Source organism: Mobula hypostoma, chromosome 20 (genome assembly GCF_963921235.1).
Source record: "Mobula hypostoma chromosome 20, sMobHyp1.1, whole genome shotgun sequence".
NCBI lineage: Eukaryota > Metazoa > Chordata > Chondrichthyes > Myliobatiformes > Myliobatidae > Mobula > Mobula hypostoma.
This window is the reverse complement of record NC_086116.1, coordinates 52,708,408-52,730,432: the sequence shown is the minus strand read 5'-3', so window position 1 is coordinate 52,730,432 and position 22,025 is coordinate 52,708,408. Positions and strand designations below refer to the sequence as shown.

The window sequence follows — 22,025 nt, the reverse complement described above, 5'->3', positions numbered from 1 at the left end:
TAGCAGGTGCAGCAGGGATCTTCACAGCTGTAGTTGTGTTCTCCCTTTCAAAGCAGGCATAGAAGGCACTGAGTTCATCTGGTAGTGAAGCATCACTGCCATTCATGCTATTGGGTTTCGCTTTGTAGGAAGTAATGTCTTATAAACCCTGCCAGAGTTGTTGTACATCTGATGTCGCCTCCAACCTCATTCGAAATTGTCTCTTCATAAATTATACCTGGCTTTCTGGTACAGGCCTGGGTTGCCAGACTTGAATGCCACAGGTCTAGCCTCCAGCAGGAGATGTACCTCCTGGTTCAGCCTCGGCTTTTGGTTTGGGAATGTACAGTAAGTCTTTGTATGCACACACTCATCCACACATTTTAATGAAGTCCGTAACTACTGCAACATACTCATCCAGGTTCAAAGATGAATCCCTGAACACAGTCCAGTCCTCCCGTTCAAAGCAGTCCTGTTCGCGCTCCTGTGCTTCCCTTGTCCAAACCTTCTTGGCTGGTGCTGCAGTCTTCAGTCTCTGCCTATACTCAGGGAGTAGAAGTACAGCCAGGTGATCAGACTTCCCGAAGTGAGGGCGTGGAATAGCATGGTAGGCATTCTTGATGGTGATGTAGCAATGGTCCAGTGTGTTGTTTCCTCTGGAATTGCAAGTGATTTGTTGATGGTAATTGCTTAGTGATTTTTTCAGACTGGCCTGGTTAAAATCCCCCAAAATGATGGTGACCTTGCTTTGTGGATCCAGAATTGGCTTGCCCACAGAAGGCAAAGAGTGGTTGTAGATGTCAAAGGGTGCCAAGATCTCTGAGGATCTAATCTGGTCTCAATATATTTTTTCGTCCCACTTCCCTCCGGGAGAAGGCTCAGGAGCTTGAAGACTCGTACAGCCAGATTTGGGAACAGCTTCTTTCCAACTGTGGTAAGACTGCTGAACGGACCCTGACCCGGATCTGGGCCGTACCCCCAAATATCCGGACCTGCCTCTTGGTTTTTTTGCACTACCTTACTTCCCCTTTTCTATTTTCTATTTATAATATATAATTTGAATTTGTAATATTTACTATCGATTTGTACTCCAGGGAGCGCAAAGTGCAGAATCAAATTTCGCTGTAAAGTACTGATGTAGTTATAAAGAAGGCAAGACAGCGACTATACTTCATTAGCAGTTTGAAGAGATTTGGCATGTCAACAAATATGCTCAAAAACTTCTATAGATGTACCGTGGAGAGCATTCTGACAGGCTGTATCACTGTCTGGTATGGGGATGGGGTGGGGTGGGGCTACTATACTGGACCGAAAGGAGCTGCAGAGGATTGTAAATTTAGTCGGCTCCATCTTGGGTACTAGCCTACAAAGTACTCAGGACATCTTCAGGGAGCGGTGTCTCAGAAAGGCAGCGTCCATTATTAAGGACCTCCAGTACCCAGGGCATGCCCTTTTCCCACTGTTACCATCAGGTAGGAGGTACAGAAGCCTGAAGGCACACACTCAGTGACTCAGGAACAGCTTCTTCCCCTCTGCCATCTGATTCCTAAAGGGACATTGAATCCTTGGCTACTACCTCACTTTTTAAATATATATTATTTGTTTATTGCATGATTTCAAATCTATTCAATATACGTATACTGTAATTGTTTTTTTTCTTCTATATTATGTATTGCATTGAACTGCTACTGCTAAGTTAACAAATTTCACAACACTTGCCGGTGATAATAAAGCTGATTCTGATTCTGATAAGTCAACTAAGGAGAGGCTATACTTGATCTGGCACTGGGAAATGAACCTGGCCAGGTGTCAAGTCTCTCAGTGGGAGAGTATTTTGGAGGTAGTAACCACAACTCTATCTCCTTCACCATAGCGCTGGAGAGGAATAGGAACAGACAAATTGAGAAAACATTAAATTGGGATAGGGGGAAATATGATGCTATTAGGCAGGACCTTTGGAGCATAAATTGGGAGCAGATGCTCTCAGGGAAATGCGCGGCGGAAATGTGGCAAATGTTCAAGGAGTTCTGCATAGGTATGTTCCATTCAGGCAGGGAAAGGATGGTTGAGTGAAAGAACCATGGTGTACAAAGTATGTAGAAAATCTAGTTAAGAAGAAAAGCTTACGAAAGGTTCAAGAAACTGTTAGAGCTCTAGAAAATTACAAGGTTGCTGGGAAGGAGCTAAAGAATGAAATTAGGAGAGCCAGAAGGGGCCATGAGAAGGACTTGGTGATCAGGATTAAGGAAAACCCCAAGGCATTCTACAAGTATGTGAAAAGCAAGAGGATGAGCCATGTGAGAATAAGACCAATCAGGAGCGAGAGTGGAAACGTCTGCATGGAGTCAAAGGAGGTAGCGGAAGTACTTAATGAATACACTGCTTCAGTATTCACCAGGGAAAAAGACTTTGGCAATTGTGGGGATGCTTACAGCGGACCGAAAAGCTTGAGCATATAGACATTAAGAAAGAGGATGTGCTGGAGCTTTTGAAAAGCATCAAGTTGGGTAAGTCACAGAGACAGGATCAGATACACTCCAGGCTACTGTGGGAAGCAAGGCAGGAGATTACTGAGATTCTTGCACTGATCTTTGCATCATCAACAGGGACAGGAGAAGTACCGGAGTATTGGAGGGGTGCAAATGTTGTTCCCTTGTTCGGGAAAGGGAGCAGAAGTAACCCAGGAAATTATAGACCAGAGAGTCTGACTTCAGCGGTGGGCAAATTGTTGGAGAAGATCATGACAGGCAGGATTTATGAGCATTTGGAGAGACACGATCTGATTAGGGTAGTCAGCATGGCTTTGTCAAGGCCAGGTCATGCCTTACAAGCCTGATTGACTTCTTTGAGGACGTAACAAGACACATTGATGAAGGTAGAGCAGTGAACACATCCTTTCCCTCAGCCTTTCAACATCGTCTGGTAAAATGAACATCTTGAGTGTCTGCGCTCCAACGCTGGGCTCACCTCAAGAAACAGTTTTACGAGGACCTCGACGCTACCACCAGCAAAATACCAGAATCTGAACACATCATTCTGCTAGGTGATTTCAATGTTAAAGTCGGATCTGACCACGGCTCATGGCCAAACTGCCTCGGACACTTTGGCGTTGGCAAGGTAAACAACAACAGCCAGAGACTACTGGAGCTTTGCTCCTGCGCATCACCAACACATTCTTCAAGACAAAGCCTCACCATAAAGTCTCCTGGAGACACCCAAGGTCCGGACACTGGCATCAGCTGGAAGTGATCATCACCAGAAGAGCTGCCCTCAACAGCGTGCTTCTAACATGCAGCTTACACAGTGCAGACTGCGACACGGACCATTCCATGGTGTGCAGCAAAGTCTGACTGAAACCAAAGAAGATCCACCACTCCAAGCAGAAAGGATGCCCACGCATCAACACCACTAAGGCAGCGAACCCAGAACTTCGCATGAAACTCAACGACGAAATGGAACAGGCTTTCAAAGCAAGTACAGCCACAACCATGGAGGAGAGGTGGCAATTCATTCGTTACACCATCTACAACATCGCCATGTCATCCCTCGGGAAGAAGGAGAGGAAAAACGAAGACTGGTTTGAATCTCACCTGTCTGAGATGGAACCTGTCATCGATGCCAAGAGACTCGTCAGAAAAGAATCTCACTGCACTGAGAATGGCAAGAAACAATGCTCAAAGGACGGCTGGACGCTGCGCAGTTGACTACTGGCAGAATCTGTGCCAGAACATTCAGACCTGTGTTGACAGTGCCAACGTGCAAGGCATGTATGAGGGGATGAAGAAAGCCTGCGGGCCCACCGCTAGCAAGATTGCTCCGTTGAAGTCTAAGGACAGTGAAGTCATCAAACACCGTGCCAAGCAGATGAAGAGGTGGGCCGAGAACTACCAGAACCTGTACTCCACTGCGAACATGGTTGCTGAGTCAGCCCTTGCCAGTATCCCTGCCCTACCTGTCACGAAAGAGCTGGACCTACCCCCAACAGAGGAAGAACTCAACAAGGCCATCGACTCGCCTGCTCATGGCAGGGCACCAGGCAAAGACGCCATCCCTGCATAAGTGATCCAGTGCGGGGAAACCAGTGCTCTTAACCCATCTTCACGAGCTGCTCGGCCAGTGCTGGGAGGAGGAATCAGTTCCCCAAGACATATGAGACACAAACATCATCACATTGTTCAAGAATAAGGGAGACCTCAATGACTGTAACAACTACAGAGGCATATTCCCGCTCAAGACCATTGGCAAGGCATTTGCCTGAGTGGTTCTGAAGTGACTGCAGGCACTGGCAGAATGCGTCTAGCCTGAGTCCCAGTGTGGCTTCAGAACAGAGAGATCCACCATCCACATGATCTTCTCACTCAGGCAGCTACAGGAGAAGAGCCGGGAACAGAGACAGCCTTTGTACATTGCCTTTATCGATCTGACCAAGGCCTTCAACCTGGTTAGCAGAAGAGACCTCTTTGCACTCCTGAAGAAGACTGGATGCCCTTCAAAGCTGCTGAATCTCATCACCTCATTCCATGACGGCGTGCAGGGGACAGTACATTTCGATGGATCATCCTCAGAGCCCTTCCCCATCCAAAGCAGAGTGAAGCAGGGTTGCGTCCTTGCCCCGATGCTCTTCGGGATCTTCTTCTCCCTTGTACTGTTGTACGCTTTCAGGACATCTGATGATGGAGTGTAGCTACACACTAGGTCCGACAGCAAGCTCTTCAACCTTGCACACCTCAGAGCAAAGACCAAAGTGCATCAGGTCCTGATCCGGGAGATACTCTTCGCTGATGATGCCGCCCTGACGTCACACACACAGTCTGGTCTCCAGAGGCTAGTCAGTTCCCTAGCACATGCTTGCCAAGAGTTTGGCCTCACCATCAGTCTGAAGAAGACAGAGATCATGGGCCAGGACGTCAGCGAAGTCCCCAGCATCAGCATCGGTGACCACACCCTGCAAGCAGTAGATGAATTCACCTACCTAGGGTCGACAGTCTCCAGCAACCTGTCCCTTGATCCAAAGCTCAACAGGCGAATGCTTGGCCGCTGCTATGGCCAAGCTGTCAAAGAGAGTGTGGAAAAACAACAAGCTCGCCGCAGCCACCAATATTGCAGCGTACAGAGCTGCGTACTGAGTACTCTTCTCTACGGCAGCGAGAGTTGGACGACCTACGCACGCCAACAGCACCACCTCAACAGCTTTCACCTACGGTGCTTGCATCGGATCCTGGGCATTTCCTGGAAAGACCGTGTGCCAAACAAGGACGTCCTGGACCAGGCCAGCATGCCAAGCATGTATGTAGTTCTCACACAGCGACGACTGCGCTGGCTTGGCCACGTCCGCCGCATGCAGGATGGCCGCATCCCCAAGGACACCCTATACGGAGAACTCGCCGCAGGATCCCGGCCCATAGGGCGCCCACTGCTGCGTTATGGGGATGTTTGTAAACATGACCTGAAGTCTGCTGATATCAGGGTGGACACTTGGGAAGAGACGGTGGCAAATTGCTGCATCTGGCGACAGGCTGTACGTACGGGCATTGCCAATGCAGAGGGAAAACGAGCTCGACTGTGATTGGACAGAAGAGAGCGAAGGAAAGCTGTGGCAGTGACCACCCAGCCGCAGCCATCGGCCTTCGTGTGCAGCGGCTGTGCCAAGGACCGCCGCTCAAGAATCGGCTTATTCAGCCACAGCCGACGCTGTTCCACACCCAACTGAGTCCTAAACCGGGCGCGTCCATTGTCCACTTAGACAGACGGAGCCAATAATTCATTAATGGTGTGCTGGCATTCATCAGCCGTGGGATTGAGTTCAAGAGCCATGAGGTAATGTTACAGCTATATAGGACCTTGGTCAGACCCCACTTGGGGTACTGTCTTCAGTTCTGGTCACCTCACTACAGGAAGGATGTGGATACTATAGAGAGAGTGCAGAGGAGATTTACAAGGATGCTGCCTGGATTGGAGGGGGTACCTTATAGAATAGGTTGAGTGTACTTGGCTTTTACTCCTTGGAGCGACGGAGGATGAGAGGTGACCTGATAGAGCTGTATAAGATAATGAGAGGCGTTGATCGTGTGGATAGCCAGAGGCTTTCCCCCAGGGCTGAAATGGCTAATTTGAAGCAGCATAGTTTTAAGGTGCTTAGAAGTAGGTACAAAGGGGATATCAGGGGTAAGTTTTTCCACATAGAGTGGTGGGTGCGTGGAATGCACTGCCGGCGGCGGTGGTGGAAGTGGATACAATAGGGTATTTCAAGAGCCCCTTAGATAGGTACATGGATCTTAGAAAAATAGAGGGCTATGCACTCGGGAAATTCTAGGCAGCCTATAGAGTAGGTTGCATGGTCAGCATAACATTGTGGGCCAAAGGGCCTATAACGTGCTGTAAATTTCTATGTACAACAGGTTTAGCAGTACTTCAGCTTCTTCCTGAATGATTGGACACCAAATTCTTATAGTTATGAATGACTTCAATGTCTCTATTAATAATTCCATTGCATAGACTTATTAATAGCTCTGTTGTGTGCAGAGATTCAGAGAACCACTGCCTCTGGTAAAAATAATACAATATCCAATATTTCACCATCAAGCACTTATTATGATCTAACATTTATCTGTCAGTGTGCCCTATACATTTCGCAATCTCTCTCTTCTGTAATTCCCATTCATTGACTCAGCTAATTATACAGCCAGAGTTTTGAAATCGGCACCAACCAGCACATCATCAACTAGTTCCTAGCTACATGTGCAGAGAATTCATCAGAACACGTTTAATTTTGCATTTATAATTAGAATAACTTTGAAATCAGAGAACACACTTTAGAATGTTTCAATAAACAACGGGCCTCTTACCTTCTCATAAGGATCAGAGTCATAATTCAGGCCAATTCCACAATCGTCAGTAATCTCAGACAAATCTTCATCATCAAACTCCTCCAGACTTATATCATGTGCAGGTCTGTTGTGAAGAAGCAATATAACATGGCATGAAATTAAAATAACAAAAAAAAAGCTAGAATTACTCTGTGGATTAAGCAGCATCTGTGAAGAGAGAAATGGCTGATACTTCAGATCAACACAACTAAATGCATATACGGATGCTACCCTGCACACAGATTTACATCTATTTAGCCATGGGCAGCTCTGAGTGTGCCCTAGCATTTCACCGCAGCTCTTAACTGGAATAATACAGTGAAGGAAGCCACAACCGACGGACAGAGAGTGCAGGCATTCATAAAGTCAACGGCCAGCAGAAATCAGAGGTTGATGGTATACTTGGATACAACTCGACCTCATAAGTCCAAACTTCCCTTTTGCTTCAATCTGATAAAGTCCGAGTGATTGAAATGGGTCTCTCACACTTACGCGCTCCTTTTACCAGAACCACATTTTGTGCACCATTCATTTCAGATGGACCTGATCAAAGCCAATTCCTTCAATTGAAAATTCAATGTTCGAACTGAATGCTGAGCTCAGCAAGATACAAGACTCAAAACTAAAGGGCTACTACGTTCTGTGTAAGTGTATAATACACTGGTCAGTTATACAACGAACAGATTGGACTGAACTATGCTCACAGTAGGATCTTCTTTCATTTTCTGTTGATGAAGAAAACAGCTACAACTGCTGTGTGCCATTCAGAGATGATTAAGCACAGCCTACTGACTACTGCACATACTGAAACCAGTTTGTGTCCTAAACCTGAAAGGCATATCAGAAAAAAATGCCATCAATTTGTCTAGCTTTTCATCCAACAACCCAGACTTCAGTACTAGGTGGTTTAGAATAAAGATACACATGTAGTGAGTTACCTGGAAGGTGGACATGGGTTTAGGGCTGGGAGGTGAAGGGAAAGTGCCACACTATTTCTGGTCCTGCTGAGGAGTTAAATGAGGTTGGGTCTGCCTTGGTTAGGGCCGTCTATTCAGAAATGAATGGGGTTTAATATTTCAGTTATCCTGAAACACAGAAATCAGCCTGGCAATCCATATGGGCGCCCATGGCTACACCTGGCAATTTGTAGTTTAACATGCTGATACCTGTTTGTGTTTTGATATAATCACCTATACAAATGTGAAAACAGTGAACACGAGGAAATCTGCAGATGCTGGAATTTCAAGCAACACACATAAAAGTTGCTGATGAACACAGCAGGCCAGGCAGCATCTATAGGAAGAGGTACAGTCGACGTTTTGGGCTGAGACCCTTCGTCAGGACTAACTGAAAGAAGAGATAGTAAGAGATTTTAAAGTGGGAGGGGGAGGGGGAGATCCAAAATGATAGGAGAAGACAGGAGGGGGAGGGATGGAGCCAAGAGCTGGACAGTTGATTGGCAAAAGGGATATGAGAGGATCATGGGACAGGAGGCCTGGGGAGAAAGAAAGGGAGAGGGGGTAAGCCCAGAGGATGGGCAATAACGGATGGGGTACAAAGGGAGGTGAGGCATTAACGGAAGTTAGAGAGGTCAATGTTCATGCTAGCAGGTTGGAGGCTACCCAGATGGAATACAATGTATTGTTCCTCCAACCTGAGTGTGGCTTCATCTTGACAGTAGAGGAAGCCGTGGATAGACATATCAGAATGGGAATGGGACGTGGAATTAAAATGCGTGGTCACTGGGAGATCCTGCTTTCTCTGGCATACAGAGCATAGGTGTTCAGCGAAACGGTCTCCCAGTCTGCGTCGGGTCTCACCAATATATAAAAGGCCACATCGGGAGCACTGGACGCAGTATATCACCCCAGCCGACTCACAGGTGAAGTGTTGCCTCACCTGGAAGGACTGTCTGGGGCCCTGAATGGTGGTAAGGGAGGAAGTGTAAGGGCATGTGTAGCACTTGTTCCGCTTACAAGGATAAGTGCCGGGAGGGAGATCGGTGGGGAGGGATGGGGGGGACGAATGGACAAGAGAGTCGCATAGGGAGCGATCCCTACAGAAAGCCGGGGGCGGGGGATAGATGTGCAAAGTGGTGGGATCCCATTGGAGGTGGCGGAAGTTACGGAGAATTATATGTTGGACCCAGAGGCTGGTGGGGTGGTAGGTGAGGAGAAGGGAAACCCTATTCCTAGTGGGGTGGCGGGAGGATGGAGTGACAGCAGATGTGAATGAAATGGGAGAGATGCATTTGAGAGCAGAGTTGATGGTGGAGGAAGGGAAGCCCCTTTATTTAAAAAAGGAGGACATCTCCTTCGTCCTGGAATGAAAAGCCTCATCCTGAGAGCAGACGCGGCGGAGATGGAGGAATTGTGAGAAGGTTATGGCATTTTTGCAAGAGACGGGGTGAGAAGAGGAATAGTCCAGATAGCTGTGAGAGTCCGTAGGCTTATTGTAGACATCAGTAGATAAGCTGTCTCCAGAGATAGAGACAGAAAGATCTACAAAGGGGAGGGAGGTGTCAGAAATGGACCAGGTAAACTTGAGGGCAGGTTGAAAGTTGGAGGCAAAGTTAATGAAGTCAACAAGCTCAGCATGTGTGCAGGAAGCAGCGCCAATGCAGTCGTCCATGTAGCAAAGGAAAAGTGGGGGAAAGATACCAGAATAGGCACGGAACATAGATTGTTCCACAAACCCAACAAAAAGGCAGGCATAGCTAGGACCCATATGGGTGCCCATGGCTACACCTTTAGTTTGGAGGAAATGGGAGGAGCCAAAGGAGAAATTATTGAGAATAAGGACTAATTCCGCTAGATGGAGCAGAGTGGTGGTAGAGGGGAACTGATTAGGTCTAGAATCCAAAAAGAAGCGGAGTGCTTTGAGACCTTCCTGGTGGGGGATGGAAGTATATAGGGACTGGACATCCATGGTGAAAATAAAGCGGTGGGGGCCAGGGAACTTAAAATCATCGAAAAATTTCAAAGCGTGAGAAGTGTCACGAACATAGGTAGGAAGAGATTGAACAAGGGGGGGATAAAACAGTGTCGAGGTATGCAGAAATGAGTTCGGTGGGGCAGGAGCAAGCTGGGAGAATAGGTCTCCCTGGACAGGCAGGTTTGTGGATCTTGGGTAGGAGGTAGAAACGGGAAGTGCGGGGTGTGGGAACTATAAGGTTGGTAGCAGTGGATGGGAGATCCCCGAGCGGATAAAGCTGGTGATAGTGCGGGAGACAATGGCCTGATGCTCCTACGCTCTGTCCGGCAGAGAAAGCAGGATCTCCCAGTGGGCACACATTTTAATTCCACGTCCCATCCCCATTCTGATATATCTATCCACGGCCTACTCTACTGCAAAGATGAAGCCACACTCAGGTTGGAGGAACAACACCTTATATTCCGTCTGGGTAGCCTCCAACCTGATGGCATGAACATTGACTTCTCTAACTTCCGTTAATGCTCTCCCTCCCCTTCCCACCCCATCCATTATTGCCCATCCTCTGGGTTTTTCCCCCTCCCCGTTTCTTTCTCCCTAGGCCTCCTGTCCCATGATCCTCTCATATCCCCTTTGCCAATCACCTGTCCAGCTCTTGGCTCCATCCCTCCCCCTCCTGTCTTCTCCTATCATTTTGGATCTCCCCCTCCCGCTCCCACTTTCAAATCTCTTACTCACTCTTCCTTCAGTTGGTCCTGATGAAGGGTCTCGGCCCAAAACGTCAACTGTACCTCTTCCTAGAGACGCTGCCTGGCCTGCTGCGTTCACCAGCAACTTTGATGTGAAAACAATGAGCTTTTCAATGGTTACAGTTGCCTGTATACTTTTCATGAAACTTCTAAGTTGCAGTAGTGGGTATCATATCACTTGAATCTGGCGATCTGATTGCTCTATGTTATCAAATGAATTTAATGTTACCAGTGCCCTGGCAGAAGATCACACCACCTTTGTTTGCTCTCTTCTTTTCCCTCGACCTCTCTATGCCTGCTTTTTCTTTGTTCCCCCTCCCCATGTTCCTTCTCCCTTCACCTTCTTTGTTCTTGTCACACTTAATAAAACTATTGTAAGCAACAAGTTTTGTGACCAGCTTTATGCCTTATTTCTAACTGCTGAAGAACCTTTAGATTGTATATTTGTAAATATTACCTTTGGTTCAGGATCCAACGTTACAGATCATAGGAGGACAGAGATGGATGAACTAGCTGGTCAGAGGCAATGGATATAATTCAGGGAAGAAAGATATAAAGCGAGAAACTTGGAAATAAGTATAGTGTAAGAAAGACTCCTTAAATACAAATAATAGAGAAACAGAAAGATTGGAGTCCATTTACCAAAGTCACTAAGGGTGACAAATCAAATGGCTAAGGCCATGAACAGGTAAATTAAATTCTTGGTTTTGCATCTAGACAAATAGAAAAAGGTAGTCTGGCATGTTTCTAAGACAGGTAAAAGTCCATATAAAATACTTGATTTACATACATGAGGCACTAAATACAAAAATCCAGAGATAGCTCCATCAAGAGCTGATATAAGCAGAATGACCTTTTGGATGACCTTTCTCTGTGGTAGCAGTTCTACAACTGGAAACATTACAGAGCTAATAATTAAATTGAACACGATCTTGTTTATGCCGCAGTTTATCTCAAGGATCACAGAATAAAATGTTAAACTTAAAACTCTGCTCAGACCAAAATTGAAGTGATACATTCAATTCTTGACATCATACAGAGGATACATTAGCCTTGGAAATGCAGCACAACGTAGCAATCAGAATAACGCTAGGGTTTAGGTAGTCATATCCTAAATATAGTTTAGGACATGATCACCTACTAAACCATCCAACTTGCCTGATATTTTACTATAATTAGGTGAGGTAACATGGAAAATGGAATGAGGAATGAGCAGAATATTGCATTGAATATTAAAGGACTTGAGCATGATTAAATTGGATGTAAAATTAAAAGTTCCCTGTAAAAAAAGTGTTCGGTAATACTGTATGGGATATTAAGGGATTTTGGACCATAAGCAAGGAGATAGACTGGTTAAGATTCAACAATACCACAGCGACATTATAGTGGGACTACTGTACATTTAGTGATGCACATGCTTTAATCAGTTTGTGTGCAGGGACATCCTGTGATATTTTTCTTATACCCTCATTTCCTGAAGTTAAGGAGATACTCTGTTCTGAATCAACCCACTTCCAATACTCTGCTGAGATTTACTGCCCAAGCACACACACAAATAATGACTTCTTCCCCAAAGTGTACAATAGCAACCATTATCCTGAAGATCAGTGCTCCCAGTACAACACAGAGCCTTTGGGAATGAAAATAATGGAGGAACAAAGGAGTCAGGAAAATCAAACCCGCTGCACTCTGTATCTGAGCAGTTAACCTCTGTGTAAACACATTACGTCATCCTGCTTCTCCATCAGTTATGTGCAATATGGAAGATGCAGAGGGAGAGCTTGGTACTCTCAGTTCTTCCATTTAGCACAATTGGAATCTGTGTAAAATTTCCTCTTGATACTCTGGCTTTATGCTTCCCTCTGGTTCTAAGCTTTTGGAGTCCTTAGGACAACTTAGTAACATCACATTACGGATCCAAGAAGACTGGACGGAGTTAAACCAACTTCTGTCAATATTTACTGTTGTAAGGCATCACATTTAGACATTTTGCTGGCTTCCTCCTTTCTTAAAAAGTGGAGTGAGATTTGCAATTTTCCAGTCCTCTAGCACCATGCCAGAGTCCAATGATTATTGAAAGATCTTTTCTAATGCCACCACAATCTCTAATGCTACCTCTTTCAGAAACCAAGGGTGCAGATCATCTGGTCCGGGTCACTTACGTACGTACCTTTAAGTCTTTCAGCTTTCTGAGCACATTTCTCTTGTAATAGTAACTGCATTTATCTACCAAATCATGCAGTTTCAACCCTCACTGACGTATGGCACAGGCAGCAATCTAGAGATTACTACCCAGGAGGTCCTACTTCTCAGCTTTCTACCTAGCTCTCTAAGTTCTCTTTTCAGGACCTCATTGCTTTTCCTTTTATTTCATCGATACCAATATGTATCATGACACCTGTCTGCTCCATCTCCCTCTCCAAAATGTATTTTCTCCTTGAAGCGACAGAGGACGACAGGAGATATGATAGAGGTGTAAAAGATGATGAGAGGCATTGATCACGTGGATAGCCGGAGGCTTTTTTCCCCAGAGCTGAAATGGCTAACACAAGGGGGCATAGCTTTAAGGTGGTTGGAAGTAGGTACAAGGGGGACGTCAAAGGCAAGTTTTTCCACACAGAGAGTGGTGAGCGTGTAGGATGCACTGCCAGCAACAGTGGTAGAGACAGATACAATAGGGTCTTTTAAAAGACTCTTAGATGGGTACATGGAGCTTCGAAAAATAGAGGGCTATGCGGTAGGTGACATCTGCAAATTTCCAGTCCTCCAGAACCATGCCAGAGTATAATCATTCTTGAAAGATCATTACTAATGCCTCCACAATCTCTTCCGCTATCTCTTCAGATCCTTAGGTTCATCTGGTCCAAGTGACTTATGTACCCAAGGGTCTTTCAGTTTTCTGAGCACCTTCTCTATTTCAATAATAACTGTACTCACTTCTCTTCCCTCACACCTTTCAACATCTGGCACACTGCTAGCGACCTCTACAGTGAAGACTGATGCAAATTACTTCCTTAGTTCATCTGTCATCTCCTTGACACTGTTATTATTTATCCGACCTCATTTTCTAGCAGTCCTATATCTACTGTCATCTTTTTTAAAATTTTTACATACTTGAAAAAGGTTTAGTATTCACTTTGATATTGTTTGCTAGCTTGCTTTGATATTTCATCTTTTCCCTCCTAATGATTCTTTAAGTTGCTCTCTGCAGGTTTTTAAAAGCTTCCCAATCCTCTATCTTCCCACAAATTTTCTTTGTTGTATGCTTTTTCACTTGCTTTTACAATAACTTTGACTTCTCCTGTCAGCCACCATTGTACTATTTTGCCATTTGAGTATTTCTTTATTTTTTGGAGTACATCTATGCTGCAGTTTCCTCATTTTCCCCAGAAACTCATGCCATTTTTACTCTGCTGTTATCCCTGCCATCATTTCCTTCCAATTTACTTTGGCCAACTCCTCTCTCAGACCACTGTAATTTCCTTTACACCACTGAAATACTGATATGTCAGACTTTACTTTCTCCCTATCAAATTTCAAGCTGAACTCAATCATATTGTGATTACTGTCTCTGAAGGGTTCTTTTACCTTAAGCTCCCCAATCCCCTCCAGTTTCACTACATAACACCGAATCCAGTGTAGCTGATCCCCAGTAGGCTCAATGACAAACTGCTCTAAAAAGCCATCTCGTAGGCATTCAACAAACTCACTCTTTTGAGATCCATTACCAATCCGATTTTCTCAATTCACCTGCACATTAAAATCTCCCATGACTATCATAACACTGCCCTTTTGACACACCTCTTCTAGTTTCCATTGTAATCTGTGGGCCATATCCCAGCTACTGTTGGGAGGCCTGAATATAATTGTCATCAATGTTCTTTTACCCTTGCAGTTTCTTAACGCAACCCACAAGGATTCAACATCTTCTGATCCTATGTCACATCTTTCTAATGATCTGATGTGATTCTTTACCAGCAGAGCCACACCCACATGCTCTGCCTACATTCCTATCCCTCTGATAAAATGTGTAACCTTGGACATTCACCTTCCAACTACAAACATTCTTCAGCCCTGATTAATGTGGTTAATCATACCTGCCAATCTGTAATAGTGCAACAAGATCACCCATCTTATTTCTTATACTCTGTGCATTGAGATACACTTTGAGTACTGTATTTGCTACCCTTTTGATTCTACCTCCCTAATGCACTGATACTCTCCCTGTTGGCTGCAATTTTGTCCTATTATCTGCCCACCCTTTCTGACAATCTGACTGCACGCTATCTTTGCTTTTTTACCATCCGTCCTTTCCTAAGTCCCTTCACCATGGTTCCCACCCCACTGCCAAATTAGTTTAAACCCTCCCCAACATCTCTAACAAACCTGCCTACGAGAATATTGATCCTCAGTTTCAGGTGCAACCTGTTACTTTTGTACAGGTCATACTCCCCCAGACGAGATCCCAATGATCCAAAAACCTGAAGCCCTGCCCCCTGCACCAACTTCTCAGCCACGCATCAATCTGCCAAAACATCCTGTTTCTACCCTCACTGGCACATGGCACAGGTAGCAATCCAGAAATTACTACCCTGGAGGTCCTGCTTCTCAGCTTTCTGCCAAGCTTTCTAAATTCCCTCTTCAGTACCTCTTTGCTTTTCCTCCCTGTGTCATTGGTATCAATATGTGCCAAGACATCTGGCTGCTCTCCCTCCCCTCCAAAATGCTGTGGACGTGACCCGAGATGTCCCTGACCCCGGCACCTGGTAGGCAACACACTATCCAGGTGTCCCATTCATGTCTACAGAATCTCCTGTCTGTTCCTCTGACTATTACATTCCCTAACACTACTACTTCTCTCTTCTCCCTCATTCCCTTCTGCACTATGGACCCCTGCTCATTACAGTAACCTGGTCTCCATGGCATTCCCCTGGGAGGTCATTCCCCAGAACATTAACCAAAACTGTATACTGGTACTTACTAATGAGGGGAATGGCCATGGGGAGCTCTGCACTAACTGGCTATTCGCATTTCAATTTCTCCTGATAGTCACCCAGCTACTCGCCTCCTGCAACTGAGGGGTGCCTACTTCCCTGTAATTCTGATCAATTATCTCCTCACTCGCCCGTACAAACCAAAGATCATCCAGCTGCTGCTCCAGATCCCTAAAACGGTCTTCAAGGAGCTGCCGCTGGATTTAAGGCCGAACTGAGAAAAAACTTCACTCACAAAGATGGTGTATCCTTGGAATTCTCTACACCAGGAGAATTCCTAGATATTCAAATGATTTGCTATTAAAACAGGAATATCCACTTTGGTCAGCAATGATTTTGATGAATGGTGAAACATGCAAAAATGTGTCACGGGGCGTACTTTTGCTCCCGATGGACATGGTAGCATAGCAGATTGGGGCATCGGAGTTCAGAGTTCAATTCTGAAGTCGCCTATAATAAGTTTGTACGTACTTCCCATAAAGCATGCGTGTTTCCTCCCGCATTCCAAAGGCATACTAGTTAGTATGTTAATTGGTTACTGTAAGTCATCCTGTAATTAGGCTAGCGTTTAATAGGTGCTTTGCTGGGTGGTGCAGCTTGGTAGATGGAAGAGCCTGTTCCCTGCTGCATATCTAAATAAATAAAAAACAATTCCTGAAGCAATTCCAAAAATGCCCAAAATTAGTGCTAGAATGCCATTAACTTTCTGTATCTGTTCCAAGTTCTGAAACTCCTCTCCAGAAATGTATGACTGCATAATTCAGGATTTCCAGATTTGAATCCTGACAAACCCTGTTTTACTATGCTTTCTTTCGATAAAGAAATGTTCTCTGATTGGCAGAATCTGACATGGCAATTCCAGGAATGGGGCTGTCTACTAGAACCACTGATTTTCACTGCCTTTAATAATGTCTTGAATCAAAGGACATTGTAGATGACTCGAAGTTAGAAAGGAGGGTTGTGTAGATGTAAAAAAGTTGCAAAGGGATATCTACGGAAGGACATAACATTAGGAAAACCATAACAAATAAAACCATTCTGAAAAAGCGAGTTTAATAATAATATCAATCATCTTAGATCCACTGTAATATTTTTCTTTAATCATAGCATCATTATTAAAGAAAAAATATAATACAGGTAAAGTAATCATAAAAAAGGTATTGGAAGCATTTTAAATTAATCAGGAAAACCAAAGAAATGTTGCCTTGAGCTCAAATCAGCTCCAAAGAAGAGGAAATCCTTAAGTTACCCAGCAGATTGGTTAGACCCCGGCTGAAGCACTCTATTCAGCTTTATTAGGCCCCAATTCTGAGGAAGTAGAGTGTAGAAGGTACAGTAGTCATTTAGCAAAATTACAGTATGTTTAAAAGGCTGCATAAAGTTTGGTTCTATTCCCTCAAATAAAGTATTTGAAATAATAAGTGTTGTTGAAATGGAATATTGGGTTTTTACTATTGTGTGTGAGAGAGAGTGAGAGGGAGAGATGAAATTGTTGACAAAACACCCTCCTCCAAAATCTCTCTGTAACACCCAGCTGGGTGGAATTAGCCTTGCCTGGTTCCATCATCAGAAAACCTCGGGTAGCTTCTTTTCTAGGTCACGTATCAATACCTCTGTAGAATTCCAAACATCGAGGCATGTCCCTCTCCAGTGTTGATTTACATATGGCCCTTGGTGACATCATCAGTGAGCTGAAGATACTCAGCCATACCATACCACCATCTATATCCATCTCTGCTGCTTTGATTTATCACTGCGTTAGCAGAGATTTCCTTGATTTATGTCCAAACCCACTATCTCTGATTCCAATCAGAATCATATGTAATATCATTGGTATATGTTGTGAAATGTGTTGTTTTGTGGCGGCAATGAAAAATACATACAAACTAATTAAGCCGTGCAAAAAGTGAGTAAAGAAAACTGAGGTAGTGTCCATTCAGAAATCTGATGATGGAGGGAAGAAGCTATTAATGAAACATTGTGTGTCTCCCCTCAGGCTCCTGTATCTTTCCTTGATGGTAGCAATAAGAGGGCATGTCCTGGGTGACGGGGGTCCTTAACAATGGATGTCATTTATTTGAGGCATCCCAAGTCTGTTTCCTAAGCACTGATTTCATTCCTTTACCCTAAATCTACTTGAAACTGTTCAAAATACTAAGATACATTAACGATCTGGGAGGAGAATGAGTGTAATGTATCTAAGTTTGCTGATGATACTAAATTGAATGGAAAAGCAAATTGTGCAGAAGATATGGAGAGTCTGAAGAGAGATATAGATAGGTTAAGTGAGTAGGCAAGGGTCTGGCAGATGGAGTACAATGTTGGTAAATGCAAGGTCATCCACTTTGGAAGGAAAAGTGGAAGAGCAGGTTATTTAAATGGTAAAAAAATTGCAGCATGCTGCTATGCAGAGGGACTTGGGAGTCGTGCATGAAACACAAAAGGTTGATTTGCAGGTGCAGCAGGCTATTAAGACATCAAATGGAATGTTGGCCTTCATTGCTAGAGGGATTGAATTTAAGAGCAGGGAGGTTATACTGCAACTGTACAGGGTACTGGTGAGGCTGCACCTGGAGTACTGCGTGCAGTTCTGGTCTCCTTACTTCGGGAAGGATATACTGACTTTGGAGGCAGTGCAGAGGAGATTCACCAAGTTGATTCCAGAGATGAGGAGAGATTGAGCTGCCTGGGACTGTATTCGCTGGAATTCAGAAGAATGAGAGGAGATCTTATAGAAACATACAACATTATGAAAGAGATAGGTAAAATAGAGGCAAGAAAGTTTTTCCACTGGTAGCTGAGACTCAAACTAGGGGACATAGCCTGAAGATTCGAGGAAGTAGATTTAGGACGGAGATGAGGAGGAACTGTTTTCCCCAAAGAGTGGTGAATCTGTGGAATCCTCTGTCCAACAAAGCAGTGGAGGCTACCTCAGTTAATATATTTAAAACAAGGTTGCACAGAATTTTGCATTGAAGGGGGAATTAAGAATTATGGGGGAGAAAGGCAGATAGGTGGAGATGAGTCCATGGTCAGATCAGGCATGATCTTATTGAATGGCAGAGCAGGCTCGACAGGCCAGATGGCCTACTCCTGCTCCTATTTCTTATGATCTACTGACCCCACACATCTCCATTATTAAGACCACTTTCTACATCCACTATTGAACCCCATTCTCGCCAGTCTGCATAACCACACCATCTTTAGGTTTAATTGTTCCAATGTTGGGGAGGTCAGGTACCTGCCATGGATCAATGTAAGCTGGTGTCCACATTCTAACCCACACCAGGCCCTATTCACCCATTACACTCGTGCTTGATAGCAAACATTGATTACTAAATTCTCATCATTTTCAAATAATTCCGTGATTTTGCCTCTCTCTTACTGTGTATCATCTTCTCTATTCCTATAATGCTCTGGTATTTCTGTGCTCCTCCGATTCTGGTCTTTTGGCCATCTCCAGGTTTCTTCACTCTGCCACTGTGATCCAGAATTACATCCCTCAAGTTCATCGCCATTCCACCTCCTTTCAAAGCTTAACTACCTTTTAATTTGTCCAAATATTTCCTTACAAGACTGTGGAAAATTTTGTTAGATAATGTTCATGTGAATATACGTTACAATATTACATTGCGTAATAACACAACAAAGACCGCTCATCCCAATAGGGCTTTAGAGGTACAGTACTTACAGCCCACATGAACCTCTTCCTACCCATTTTTATTTTTCAAAAAACATCACCTATTAGTCCTTAGTGTTCAAGTATTTATGGGGGTTCCCTTTAAATATTACTTCTCCCACATGGTTCGTAAAATCAGTTGGTTAACGGCTGCGGTTGCCTGTCCTCATTCTTAGTGGATCACAGCATCTTAAGGTGTTTTATCACATTAAAAGTGAAAGAAGCAAGTTGCTTTGTTGTTATATATAGTTGGCCGAGTGGATGTGTCCTTTTATTTGTGGCTTTATAAGCATGTTTTGATCAGTGTGCGTTATTAGGCATCTAGACAGATAGGGTGTGTACAGATGGATGACTGCATGGCTGATTGCATAGTGATGAGTAGTTGGCCCTGTGCTCACGGAGTGGTCTGAGTGTGTTTGTATGCAAAAGGGTGTGGATAATGGGGGTGGGAAGGGTTAATTAAATTCGACTGGGAAATAACAATACAAATCACATTATAATTTTATTCCCTAATTTCAAGTCAGGCCGTAATGACCAACAACAGGCCCTTTGACGCTCTGTTGTGCCATCAAACATAAATAAATATCACTGCCAGTCTGCTAGGCCCATGGCTGACTTACCTTAGCAGTTCCAGTCATTGCCTGCAATATTTTTATACATGGGATATTCCGACATAGTTTGTAACCCTGCCGATAAATTTAAAACTCAAGTTCTTAATTTAAAATAAACTCTAATCATTAGATAAGATATTGTGTCTGGGTTTAGTTAATTATTAATATGAAATAACGCCAATTTACGTGCCGAACTACAAACAAAAGTGACTGAAGCAAAGATCGTACAATGTGACTTCGTTAAATTTATAATACAGATATTATCTACTCTTACCTGCAGCCTGGAGGCGAGAGGGAGTGGAAGGTTGACAGTGAAAACATCTCAGTGGGATCCGCCATCTTCTGACGCAAAAAAATAAGCCAAGGACACAAGAGGTTTTGCAATTGATGGGAGGAGGGAGAAAAACAAAAAAAAATCAAAGCTTCCAATTCAGGAAGACGCCGCAAACGGACAGCAATCCGAGTTCTTCACAAGCATCAGAAGCGCCGATAGTGGGAACACGTAATCAACGCTTTAATTTTTAAACCTCCAGATGTAGTAAAATGTTGTCTAATGTACGAGGAAACGATCGGCACTGCGGATCATCCAGACTCCCGCACTAACACGGCTGCATTCCCGCCGTGTCCTAGGACCGACTGCCCTTCGTACATAGGGCACTGGTTTGCGTCGAAAATCCTGAGTATGTGGTTAGTTTTTTTTGTTGCAGAGCTAGATTTTACATAACCGCATTGCAAACCAGCTCGGTTCGTGCTGCATCCAGTTCCTCACATTGACTGTACTGAGGGATGCTGCAGATAAAACGACGGGGGAGGGAGGGGGAATTAACACGTCACCGTGAAATAGAAAGAGGAGGAAATTATTTTTCTCTGTATACTTCACCCCCCATCCCACGATTCTCTGCAAATAATCCGTGAATTACCGAGTTTGCCTCGGAGCGGTGCTCGGACTTTAGAATAGATTCAGACAGTATTCAAACAGGCGCTGTCCGCAGCCGCTAGGTGCTGAATTAATCAACAACTCGATCAGGAGACGCAAGAATAATTACTGTAACAAGTCATCCGGACCACAGAACAAAAAGTGCATTTATATAGCACTTAACGTTGGGCAATAGTTCACTAATGCAGTTTCACATTGAAACAGGCAAGACGGATTATGGTTTGAAAGAATGCCTTCTTTCTCTCAGGCATATCGGATTCCTTCGCCAGTTCCACTCCCCACCCCTCAACCCGGAACCAAGGGCCTCACAGGCAACAAAGTATCTACAATTGAAGTCAAGGATTAAGTTAAAGAAACAGAGATAAGAACAAAATACTGTATTGAATTTCTGCGAATTAATATAAAAATCAAGCTTTAAAAAATACTCCACTCTTGTTGCTATGTAATTTCATCACTCCTCACATACTCTGCTTTTAATTTAATAACTTCTGCTGAACACATTAGAGGCTTTTAAGAGATGTTTGGATAAGCAGATGGATGTAAGGAAGATGGAGGGGTAAGGCATGGTGCAGGTAGGAGGGATTAGTGTTTGGGAGTTTTTGATTTGGCTTTTAGCTGGTTTGGCACAATATTATGGGTCAAATGCCCTATTCTTGTGCTGTACCATTCCAAGTTCTGTTTTAAATGCCAGTTTTCCCATGGCATTAGTCAGTGATCTGCAGGTCAATCTAGAAACTGTTGCCACTTGGGATATAGACATGAAAATGTCTACACTGAACTACACTGCACCCTACACTGAAAATACCAGCGCCAGCTGTTTAAAAACAAGAACGTGCTTAATGCAAGAGGGGAGAGTAAAGTGGAAAACAAGAAACATGCCCAATATGATACAATTAAGTACTAATTGGTACCATAAAGACAAAGTAACAAAAATAAAGATGAAAGCTCCTTAAATAAATTTAATAGTGCCGGTAAGCTGAAGAAAATGGTCTCAGTATCTTAAGAAGGCCTCTTAATTAGTTTGGACAGAAGCCTGAACACAGGAATTGTGGGAAATTAATGGGAATCAGAACTTTTAGAGTCAACGAGTTGGACCAAGCCATTAGGAAATCAGATAGTGGTCTTGTAACAGGTGTTTTGTGCCAAAGATTAAAAGCAAAAAAAATGTGGCAAATCTGGATGTGTGTTATTTTGTTCAGGTAATTTATTTTAAGTTATAGTTCCAGAACATTTATAGCCTTCTAGGTACGATGTTGAAGTGCTTATTTTTCATTAAAAA

At 44.0% G+C, this 22,025-nt stretch overlaps 1 protein-coding gene across 3 annotated transcripts in view; it reads right to left on the bottom strand.

Annotated features, from left to right (window-relative positions):
* The window catches only part of mapk8ip2 (mitogen-activated protein kinase 8 interacting protein 2), a 73,247-nt gene extending 52,150 nt beyond the window's left edge, over positions 1 to 21,097 (bottom strand). For all 3 annotated transcript variants that reach the window (XM_063072930.1, XM_063072931.1, XM_063072932.1), the window contains exons 1-2: positions 20,084 to 21,097; positions 6,825 to 6,930 (exon numbers count right to left, since the gene is read on the bottom strand). In XM_063072930.1, the coding sequence (XP_062929000.1) occupies positions 6,825 to 6,930; positions 20,084 to 20,148 (171 nt within the window). In that variant the 5' untranslated portion in view covers positions 20,149 to 21,097. The remainder of the gene's footprint in view (positions 1 to 6,824; positions 6,931 to 20,083) is intronic.
* Positions 21,098 to 22,025: the final 928 nt, after the last annotated feature.